The following is a 12084-nucleotide window of genomic DNA, read 5'->3' on the forward strand; positions in this document are numbered from 1 at the left end:
AGTCAGTGCAGTGTTTTCCTGCAAAATCTTACAGCACTTCATGCTTCCCTCTGCTGACAACTTTTATGTAGATGTGGATTTAATTTTCCAACAGGACTGCCAAAAGTATATATACTATATATGTGGATATAAGGGGTGTGCAGTTTTTTTTATTTTTTCTTTATAATCAGGGGATATAATCTGTGCTAAAACACCAACTATGCTTCATTACTAAGAGCATAATTAGTCCAGAGCATTATTTGATTGACAGATGTTAGTCTTTTATGTTTATCGCTTTGTCTGTAACATTTGCTGCTCAGATCGTAGCAAGGCTGAGATGGACCTGAAAGAGCTCAGTGAAACCGTACAGCAGCAACAGCAGCAGCAGCAGGGTCCTCAGGCCTCCCTCACATCCCCTAAGAGGCAAATCAGAAGCCGCTTCCAGCTCAACCTCGACAAAACCATTGAAAGCTGCAAAGCACAGCTAGGTGAGTTTAGAAAAGCATCTCCTCAGTTTAGTCGTTGCAGTGTAAAATCAAACGATCCAAATCTAATTTTCTGTTCACTCCATTTTCTCACCTGGGCACAGGTATCGATGAGATATCTGAAGATGTGTATAAAGGAGTAGAGCACAGCGACTCAGAAGACTCAGACAAGTCTGACTCCAGCGACAGCGAATACGCCAGCGATGATGAACAGAAACCAAAAAGTAGCCAGGAGTCCAGCGCTGACGACAAAACAGAGAAAGAACCATCGAAAAAGAAGCCCAAAATATCGCCGCCTGCTGATGAAAACAAGGACAGCAGCAGCACAGAAGTTTCGGCGACTCCAATCACAACCACCAAAAGTGAGACTCTGCCGAAAACAAAAGCTAGCATCTCTCCAGCGAAGGAGAAACCAGTTATTGAACCGGAAAAAGAAGTGCCCAAAACGGCACCAGCTTCCGCAAGTCCAAAAGAGAAGCCCAAGCTTGCAGAAGAAGCCAGGCATCCTGCGTCCGTGGACGTGGACATGGACTCGGACTCGGAGAGGGAGCTAGTGATCGATCTGGGAGAAGAGCCGGGAGGAAGAGAAAGGAAACGAGGCAGAAAAGCCTCAGCCGCTGTCACCGCACTCAAAGAACCCACAACTTCCAAGACTGAGGGTAAGTCACTGCCTCGGTTCTTATCATGACACTTCGGAGAAATGGTTGCAAAAATAGTTGTCTCCAGAAGAACTGTTGGATTGGAATGCTGTTCAGAAGGAAGGTAAAGGTGGCCAGGTACGATAAATGATAAAATAAAATTGAGACTGATATTAAGCATCATCAATTGAGCTATACAAAAAGAAGTAGTGTAATAGTAGATGCCAGATGTTTTGGAATGGAGTTGTAGAGGTTCCTAATGGAATCCTGCAATGCTCCATTTAGTGTAGCTTGAATATTTACTTAGTTCCTTCAGATGTTGTGGTAGGCGAGTGGAGCGTGGCTTACACATTTATTAACATCCTGCCTATTTTCATTTGGGTATAAGACTGGCGTTGTGGATGGCCATGGTATAATATTTATATCTACAGCTCTGGGAAAAAATGAGAGACAACATCAATGTCTAAATCAGTTTCTCTAATTTTGCTATTTAAAGGTATATAAAATGAACATTGTTGTTTCATTATATAAACTACAGACAACATTTCTCCCAAATTCCAAATAAAGATATTGTCATTCAGAGCATTTATTTGCAAACAATGAAAATTGGCTGAAATATCTTAAAATATGCAGAGCTTTCAGACCTTAAATAATGTAAAGAAAACAAGTTCATATTCATAAAGTTTAAGGAGTGCAGAAATCAATATTTGGTGGAATAACCCTGGTTTTTAATCACAGTTTTCCTGCATCTTGGAATGTTCTCCTCCACCAGTCTTACACACTGCTTTTGGATAACTTTATGCCATTTCTGATGCAACATTTCAAGCAGTTGAGCTTGGTTTGATGGCTGTTATCATCCAGCTTCCTCTTAATTATATTCCAGCGGTTTTTAGTTTGATAAAATCAAGGGAAAAAAATCATCATTAAGTGGTCTCTTATTTTTATCCAGAGCTGTATATAACAGTATGTGGATGAGCATTGTCCTGTTGGAACAGCGCACTGGACTGTGTGTTTAGAAAATGTAGAGCCACTGGCTGCAGAAGGTTATTGACATAATGTTGGTTTGTCAAAGTGCCTGTGATTAAGACTAAAAGTGATCTGGCATCGTTCCAAATTGGACCCCACAACATGACACCAGGTCTTCTGTATGTGTTTGTTTGAACAGCGATTTCCTGAGTCTCCACCAAGACAAAGCTAGGACTTGTCATTGAAGATGACATGCCATTCTTTATTTATTTTACACTGTCACGTCACGACAGTCTGACATGACTACTTACCCAGTTTCATTCCTTTCAGTTGATTCCTTTGACAGTAATATTGATTAAACATTGATATAATCCCTCTCTTTTTTTATCCTATAGGTAAGGCTACAGGTAGTCTTGTCCAGTCTCAAAACGCTGCTGCCCCCTCTTCCACCACGGCCCCCAAAGACCCCTTACAGTCTTCTATGGCCGTTCCTCTGAATGTAGCGACTGTCCCCGCTGTTCCAAGCAACACCTCCACCCTCTCCTCCTCTGCACCTCTCAACACCACCCCCTCCACAGCCCCGGCCTCCTCTTCTACCCCCACCGGCACAGTCAAAAAACAGCGCCCCCTGCTGCCCCGGGAGACCGTTCCAGTGGTGCAGAGGGCCGTGGTGTGGAACCCCACTGCAAAGTTCCAGACGTCATCTCAAAAGTGGCACATGCAGAAGGTGCAGCGGCAGCAGCAGAGCCAGGCGCAGCCGGCCACGCAGGCGCAGGTGTTATCGCAGGCACAGCGCAGCCAGCTGCAGCCAGCGCAGGCCTCATCGTCCTCGCCAGCGCAGCAGCCTTCATCGAGCACACGATATCAGACTCGACAGGCTGTGAAAGGTAGGCCTGATGGTGTAAACACACGAAAATGTTTAATGGTCTGATGTGAAATTCTTTACAAAAAAACAATACTATGATAATTAAAAACATTGGCAAGTAGTTTGATTTAGTTTAAAATACTTTTATTCAGGTAAAGTGAACAATAAACGAAAAAAAAAACAGAAAATGTAAACCCTTCACACATAAATTTAATTTAATAATGTCCTGACATGCTAAAATTCATGAGGTATCAGTATGTAAATTGATCATGAGGGGATGCTTTCAGACTTGGGAATACACACATCTGTATAAGTTTGGAGGTGTTATCTTGTGAAAGAAGCTGATCGAACACTGGGCAGTTTGCTCATCTTATAGAAAGGTGCCAATGTGAATTATGGGAGTTGGAGTTGGAGAGAGGCATGATTGTGGGTGCCTGATAAATGGGACATTCCATTCCAATTTATGCAGGCAGTATACAGTATTTGTACTGGGAATATGTCATAGAAGGCTCTCCACAGTGATGGATTAATAATTACCAATAATGTCTAGAATAAGTGTAAAATTGTGTTAAAACCTGAGTATTTACTGCACTGTTTCTTTTTCTGTAGCTGTGCAACAGAAAGACCCGCCACACAGCACCTCCACCTCCTCCATCACCCTGGTCACCAGCGCCCCAGTGTCTGCAGCCGTAATGGCGGGTGCCACCGTCAGTTCTTCCTCGTCATCCACGTCCACCACGGCTGGAGATCTACAGATCCCCACTACCTCCGCAGATGTGGCTGCTGATATTGCAAAATACACCAACAAAGTAAGATGGGTCTCCCCTAATCCCCTCTGTCTGGATATACAACCCCAATTGGGATGCTATAAAAAAATGTTGAAAGTTACCATTCTTTAAAAACATTTACTTATTTAGAAATTGATAGCAGTTAGGACGGGGCAACAGGATACTGGACAAGTAAGAAATAATAATAAAAAACAGCTGCAATACAAGCAATTCACAACTAAGTAACTGGGTATAAAAAGCACATTTTAGAGTGGGCAGAGTTTCTGAGAACAAAGACAGGCAAAGGTTCTCCAATCTGCAAAAAAAATGCATCTAAAATTATAAAACAATTTCAGAAAAAATGTCCTTTTAAATCAACTTTAAATGGCTCACTTTCAAACATTTTATATCTGTTCTTGTATCTGTTGTTGAGTAAAATATGGGTCCATGAGATTTATAAATCATTGCATACTGTTTTTAATTTTACTGTATTTTTATTAACATTAAACACATCCTCCCATTTCTCCCATTTTGTGGTTGTATATAGGTTTTAAGGAGTGATTTTAAGTGTTGTTTTTCATCTGGTCTTATTTATGTGTAGTTTAGTTGGCAATGGTTGAGCAATTCATTCTTTCTTCATGTTTTAACAGATCATGGACGCAATCAAAGGGACAATGACTGAAATTTACAACGACCTCTCCAAGAGCACCTCAGGAAATACAATAGCAGAAGTGAGTATTTTTAAAATACAGCATTTAGAGTGTAAAATGATAATGAAACTCTTCACTCTGAGTACTTTTTTTGTCTTGCAGATTAGACGGTTACGGATTGAAATAGAAAAGTTGCAGTGGCTACATCAGCAGGAGTTATCAGAGATGAAGCACAATTTAGGTTTGTGTTATTTTTTATGAGACACTAAAAAATTAGAAGCACACTGCTGCTGCTGTAGCTCAGACAATCAGCTCTCTACCTACCCTGCCTCTAAACCCATACATCACCCAGTGCAGCAAAAATCAGGGGGTTTTGTGCCCCTCGAATAAATTACTGTGAGATCCATGAGTATTTTTTGGGTGTGTGTTTTGACTCAGAGCTGACCATGGCAGAGATGAGGCAGAGTCTGGAGCAGGAGCGAGAGCGACTGGTTGCGGAGGTAAAGAAGCAGATGGAGATGGAGAAGCAGCAGGCCGTGGACGAGACCAAGAAGAAGCAGTGGTGTGCCAACTGTAAGAAGGAGGCCATTTTCTACTGCTGCTGGAACACAAGCTACTGTGACTACCCCTGCCAGCAAGCCCACTGGCCAGAACACATGAAGTCCTGCACACAGTCCGGTAGGAGAAATCACAGCTTAAAGTGAAGCCCATTCAAAAAAATATATATATATATTTGGCTAATTGTTTTATAAAAATTTCAGAACACAGGACCATGCTCTGATCTCTTAAAATGGGGAATGACCAAAATACTGTAAACTAGCTTAGAGCTTAGATTCTCGGGCCAAGGTTTCCAACCACTTTCCTCAGGCTGGGTCAGGCTCAAGAAAATGGTCTGAGACATAGGTGTCTGTTTTTTTATGCTATTTTTATGTTATATAAAGCTATAGCGTGATCATCACAATATAGCAAAATAAAAAAAATTAAACAGTTTTAAATAAGTTGCACAAGTTTGAATGTTATAATCACACAGCTCTGGGATGCAAAAGTAAGCTCCTCCGCTTGTCCATTTGACTTGCAGTTGTGTGTAGCTGTTCCTTAAAAAACATTTTTCTTATATAATAGGTCTATGCTTCTTCAGTGTTGCAATGATAATTAACATCATTCTGAACAGATTTGGCTCATTCAAACAGCCTCAAAAATGTTTTTAAAAAGCCCTACTACTTAAAAAATGTCAGGTTTAATCCGGGCTTGTGCTCATAATGACAGTTTATGGGGCAGGTCGGGCTCCAGCAGGAGCACAGGTGCACAGGTTTGGGCTGGGTTGGGCTGGGCTGGATTTTTTTTAGCCTGATCTAAGCTCTCCTTTAAACTGAAGGTTAATTTATAATTTCTATGATTGGGGATCAGTGACACTGCCACAGTGTCCTCAGTTTCCATGTGTACTCCTTCGGCATCGCTATCATCTGCTTCTGACATGTTTAACTTTTCCTCTGTATCTGCAAGTTGATTTTTTAAATTTTTTTTTAATTATATTTTTAAATTTCTTATTTTTTTTCCATTTTCTCCCCAATTTACACAGCCAATTACCCAACCCACTCATTAGGACTCCCCCTATCACTAGTAATGCCCCAGGAGGGCGAAGACTAACACATGCTTCCTCCGATACATGTGAAGTCAGCCACCGACTTCACATCCTCCGATACATGTGAAGTCTTTGCCGAGCAGCCAGCGCGCTCGGAGGAAAGCGCAGCGACTCGGTTCCGGTACATCAGCTCACAGACGCCCTGTGCTGCAGACATCACCGTAGGAGTGATGTGAGTGTGGGGAGAGAGCGGCATCTACCCACCCAGAGGGAGCAGGGCCAATTTTGCTCCCTCTGACGCCGGCAGCTTGATGGCAAAGCTGCATGAGCTGGGGTTCGAACCTGCAACCTCCTGCTCGTAGTGGCAGCGCTTTAGACCGCTGGACCACTCGGCACCCCCTGCAAGTTGATTTTTTGTTGTTTGTGATCTTTCTTTGAATTCCATTACTGAGTAAGATAGCAAGTAGTTCATGCAGCCATCATCCTCCTGACACCTCAGAAGTCCCTTAAATGAAATGAGGCAAAAAATCTGATAAAATCAGATATGCTAATGCTAAAATTCCTTCTCTTCCTCAGCAACATCGTCACAACAAGAACCAGAGACAGACTCCAGCACAGACGCCACCCCTAAAGGCTCTGGGCATCCTAACAACGGTCAGGACTCTCCGCGAGAGACGGCAGCAGCTCCTCCCACAGAAAAGGACAGCGACGTGGACAAACCCAAGGACATGGTCACTGTCAGTCTGTCGTAGCTCAGACACAGAAACTCTGCCTACATACAGCACTTACACCTGCAAACCTGTACAGAAAACATAGCTGAATCCTTCACTACAGCAGAATATCCTTTATTTTGTGTTTATCGTCTTGCCAAATTGTGCTTGGAATTTTGGGAGGCTGATTTTACTTTTATCTATCAGTAAAAAGTTTCAATCCCAAGTTCCAGACTTGCCAGTTATACACACAAACTGTGCCACACAAACCGTCTTTAGGCCTAGCATTAAAACAACCAGATAATCAGACCTCTGCAGTTAGATGTTTAAGCTGATTCTGGGTGCTTTAGGACTCCATAAGTTCATTCTAACTGATTTATTTGATTCGGATTTGTTTGAGATAGCATATTTAGCATTTTATAAATTGTTACATTCTAAATATATCAAAATATCTGCATTACAATAAACATCATTATTAAAATATGGTTGCAACAAACATTAGTAAAAGCTTAAACAAATGTTTTATTTGTGTACATCTCTAGTATATTTGTAATGTATATCAGAGAATATATATATTACTTGCTCATTGTTTTCTTAAAGAAGAAATCCGGTGTAAAATTGACTTGGGTTATAGTAAAACAGGATAAGGATTACAAACTTTTGTTTAATAGCCTACCACCGTTCACCCACAACATTTTGAAATACAGCGCTTTTAGCCAAAGCTTCCAACAGGCTTACAATGCTAGTGTTGTCCATGCAAACCATTAAACCATTAAGAAGCTCAAAGTAGCTCCACACTTCATTGGTAGAATTCTGAGGGATCCTGCTCTCTCTCACATTATTTCTGCATGATTTAAATATATTACTTCATTAATGCCAAAAGAATGTAAATGACAGTCAAATATAGACCAGATTTTATTCATATGGAAATAATACAAGCATTTCAATCAAATAAATGTGTAAGATTTTCAGATGGCGGTGATTTCACATGCTCATATGTGCCTCATGTATAGCTCAACAAATGCTTTACTAAATCATTTCACTTAATGTCACTCAATGCCTCATAGAAACTTGTGGAGGCCTGAGCATCCAGAATCAGCTGTGAGACATGTAGAAACTGGTCTGGGTGGCAAATAATTAGCACCCGTTGTAATTCATGGTTGCATGGTGTATCACAGACCTGAAGCGATACATATCTTTCACTGTGAAACGGGTTGCGGTGAAACAGCAGTTACAAATTACTATGTTACATTTCCACATTACACACAGTTTCTATTCTTTCCTAATATAACAAACTTTCTATAAGGGTGGATTAAAGTATGGGGTTTCATTTTTATTTTTTACAGTTTATAGATTTTAAAAAGACAAATGCTGGTTTATATACATATTTATGTTAATTTAACTTTCTGTTTTTTTTCTCTTTGTTGTTTGGTAATATGAACCTCTGAAGACTATATTTTATTTTGCCTATGCATCGTTCACTAAGACCATTTTAAAATCTTGTTGTTTTTTTTAAATGCTTTTTTGGAAAAAGAAAAAGGATTCACCACTGTCTGTTTAGATTAGCGGTTAATGTTCTGACATGTTATATTGGAGGGTTGTTTTATGTTTTGAATCAAACTGTATTTAATCTGTTCAGCATGATACAAATTTACTGTATCGCTAGAAATCAGTCTGATTGATGTTTGTAATTCTAAACTGTAATTTTGTTTCTGCCTTCGTCCACACTCACTTCATTGTTGTTTTCAGTGTGCTGTTCTGTTTGAGTGTCTGGTCCTTCTCTGATTTTCTTTCACAGTTATATATATACAGCTCTGGGAAAAAAAATAAGAGACCACTTCAGTTTCTGAATTAGTTTTACTGATTTTGCTATTTATAGGTATATGTTTGAGTAAAATGAACATTGCTGTTTTATGTCTACAGACAACATTTCTCCCAAATTCCGAATAAAAATATTGTCATTTAGACACATATGAGAAAATGGCTGAAATAACAAAAAAGATGCAGAGCTTTCAGACCTCAAATAATGCAGAAAACAAGTTCATATTCTTAAAGTTTTAAAAGTTCAGAACATAATATTTGGTATTTCGAATAACCCTGGCATGTTCTCCTCCACCAGTCTTACACACTGCTTTTGGATAACTTAATGCCACTCCTGGTGCAAAAGTTCAGTTTGGTTTGATGGCTTGTCATTATTCATCTTCTTCTTGATTATATTCCAGAGGTTTTTAATTTGGTAAAAGAAAACTCATCATTTTTAAGTGGTCGCTTATTTTTTCCAGAGCTATAAATATATAGTGTTCATCATTGATGAGACTACAGTGATACTTAACATTTTCTTTTGCGAGTGTAGTTTTTAATTCATCATTCCATAACAGCTCTGAAAGTAGTTTCCACTGGGCCTACATGCTGATCAAACTGGTAACCAAATATAAGACACTGTATAAAACTGCTCTGTTGTTTATTATATAACTCCATTTATTTAGATTTTTGAAGAATAATAACCAGATACAGACAATATCTCCCTTTCAGCGGACTCTATAATGTTACATTGACTGTTGACTGTTGATAATACGTACATTATTCATAATGCTAAAAAAGAGAAACATGTCCAGAGGATTCGCTGTATATACCACAAGAAAAAAAACAAATGTTTACATATTGTATATAAATAAAGATTTGGTGGTCTTAATGTTTTCCCTGTCCTAAGGTTTGTATCTTGTAGTTCAGGAGGACACCAATCACTGTTTCCAATCAGACAGACAATCAAACCAAACAGAGGCAATTCACACATACAACTCTTTAAAGCACAGGCCTGTTGTGACACCCAAACATACATTAAAGCCATAAGACCTTGTAGCAGTATTCACATTCCAACTAAAATGTAAATGTCTTCTAAAATCAAGGGTATTAAAAAGCTGGATGTGTTGATTTGATTGCATTTATTGACAAGAGCCTTAAATAAGGTCGGGTGTGTTATCTCTAGTGTTTCACTCACTCAGGTATCATTTTCTATTGAATAGATGTATGTGCTGATTAGTAAACACTGTATCCAGGTCTGTGTTCGTATATGGAGTGTTTTATTGTTCTTTTATACAGAGAGAGAGAGAGAGAGAGAGAGAGACAGAAAGAGCTAGAGATACAGAGAGATAAAGAGGGAGAAGAGAGAGATACAGAAAAAGATACAAAGGGAGAGAGAGAGAGATACAAAAAGAGGCAGATATACAAAAAGAGATAGAGATACAGAGAGAAAGATAAAGAAAGAGAGATACAGAGGGAAAAAGACAGAGATACAGAAAAATATACATAGGGAGAAAGAGATACATAGTGAGAGATAAAGAGAGATACAGAAGAATATACATAGGGAGAGAGATACAGAAAGAGAGATACAGAGGGAGAGAGAAAGATAGATACAGAGGGAGAGAGAAAGAGAGATACAGAAAAACATACATAGGGAGAGAGAAAGATGGAGATACAGAAAAATATACATAGGGAGAGAAAGATACAGAAAGAGACAGATATACAAAAAGAGATAGAGATACAGAGAGAAAGATACAGAAAGAGATAAAGAGAGAGATACACACAGATAGATATACGAGCGAGATAGAGATTCATAGCGAGATAAATATAAAGAGAGCAACAGAAAAGATAGAAAAAGCGAGCTTCAGAGTGGAGAAATAAAAAGGAGTAACGGAGACATCGAGAGAGAAGCTCGCGGACAGGGTTGCCAGGTCCAAAAAAATATATCCAGCCCAGTCTAAAACCTGCTCTTCGAAGCAAACGGCAAAACAACTTTGAGTGTATGTCTTAGTATTTTGCCTATATTGGATTTTTTTTAAATCAGTACTGCTATTTACCTTAAAGTCATTAATAATATTCTAACATTTGTGTTTTATTAGTTATTTTATATTCCAATCAAGAACATTTAATAGTAGCATAATTAGCAATTTTTTTTTCTGTCCTTGCCCCTCCAGAACTCTTTTCTGTCCTCTTTAACATTTTTTTTTATTGTTGTGTGTTGTGGTTACATTGTGATCTTTTAGTTTTTTTGTAGTCCAAAAAAAACGCAGCCCCCCATCCCCGAATTTTCATCGGCGACTGGATTTTAAACCAATTTTGCGGAATAAGCGCGAACCAGGCAACCCTGCTCGCGGACTTCGTGTTTGTACGTTTTCTTGATTGTAGCTCAGAAACTGAGGGACTAAACTTGCTGCGTTTTACACCGAATTTGCGAAAACCACACGGTAAGTGTATTGTGTATTTCCTCCTGACTGACAGTTAATCCAGTGAAATCATTTATCTGAGAGAAACTTTATGGATTTATAACCAGTAGATAATATTTCATCATTCTTTCTATCAACTTGAACTTCAGTCAAGCAAGAATGTTTCAGTCTAGCCCAGAGTTAAATAAAGGCGGGAAATGTGTTTGGAAACGACTCCTCAGATCACCACTACAGATATAGAGCAAACTGTGGGGTTTTGCTACTGTCTGTGTAGTTTATGGAGTGTTTTATTGTTTTACTGTAAAAATATTGATATTATTCAAGCTGTTAGAAATTGTAGAATCATCAGTTAACAGCAGCAGCATGATAATTTGGCACATAAATAATATTTATGTTCTGCTTTATTCCAAATAATTTTGGAGGATTTCTATTGGCCTATTTATTTTAAAATGCTGAAATAAAAAAAATAAAAAAATTACAATACGGAGAAAGGTAAAAACCTCATTGGTAATAGTACATTATATATATTATTATATATTATGCTATATATTTTATTATATTTTATATAACCAATTTTTAATTTTTAGTATTGCCAATAATAAAAAATAGGGCTTTTATTATATTTTTTAATGTTATTACACATTGACACAGTTGCTTTCATTCCTAGTCACTTCCACTTTGTAAGATCACGGACAGTTGACTGTGGAATATTTAAGACTTTTCTATCACAATAGCCACACTGGAATTCACTGAGCTCCTGAGAGGGACCCATTCTTTCGCTAATGTGTGTGCATGTTTACTCGTCACATTATTAGTTACCAATCAACGGAGAACCCCGGTGTAAAATTCACTTTGGTTTTGGTAAAACGTGATAAAAAGTTAAATAGCCCACCACCTCTCTCCTACAGCTTCCTGCCCAGCACTCTGTCCAACGGCCGTTTTGGGACATTTTTTGCCCCAATAAAATGCTTTTTACACCGCTATCCAGGCTCAAAGTAGCTCCACACCTCCCCGAGAAATTTATTGGGGCAAAATATGCCCTGATACAGCCGCTGTACAGAGCGCTGGGAAAAAGCACAATTTTACTCGATCACAGAAAGCAGTAGGAGAGCGGAGGTGGGTTACAAAGGTACTTTTTATAATGTTTTATTACAAGTCAATTTTACACCGTATTTCTCCTTAAACAAATTCCAAGCAAATGACAAAACAAATGCAGAGC

The 12084-nt window shown here is 38.8% G+C and overlaps 1 protein-coding gene across 6 annotated transcripts in view; it reads left to right on the plus strand.

Annotated features, from left to right (window-relative positions):
- zmynd8 (zinc finger, MYND-type containing 8) overlaps positions 1-9339 on the plus strand; it is a 30979-nt gene extending 21640 nt beyond the window's left edge. For all 6 annotated transcript variants that reach the window (XM_022682762.2, XM_022682763.2, XM_007247693.4 and 3 more), the window contains exons 13-20: positions 300-467; positions 569-1123; positions 2464-2955; positions 3543-3742; positions 4351-4431; positions 4513-4591; positions 4789-5028; positions 6509-9339. In XM_022682762.2, coding sequence (XP_022538483.2) covers positions 300-467; positions 569-1123; positions 2464-2955; positions 3543-3742; positions 4351-4431; positions 4513-4591; positions 4789-5028; positions 6509-6684 — 1991 coding nt within the window. In that variant the 3' untranslated portion in view covers positions 6685-9339. The remainder of the gene's footprint in view (positions 1-299; positions 468-568; positions 1124-2463; positions 2956-3542; positions 3743-4350; positions 4432-4512; positions 4592-4788; positions 5029-6508) is intronic.
- The last annotated feature ends 2745 nt before the right edge of the window (positions 9340-12084 follow it).

This window comes from Astyanax mexicanus, chromosome 24 (assembly GCF_023375975.1).
Source record: "Astyanax mexicanus isolate ESR-SI-001 chromosome 24, AstMex3_surface, whole genome shotgun sequence".
NCBI classification, from domain to species: domain Eukaryota; kingdom Metazoa; phylum Chordata; class Actinopteri; order Characiformes; family Acestrorhamphidae; genus Astyanax; species Astyanax mexicanus.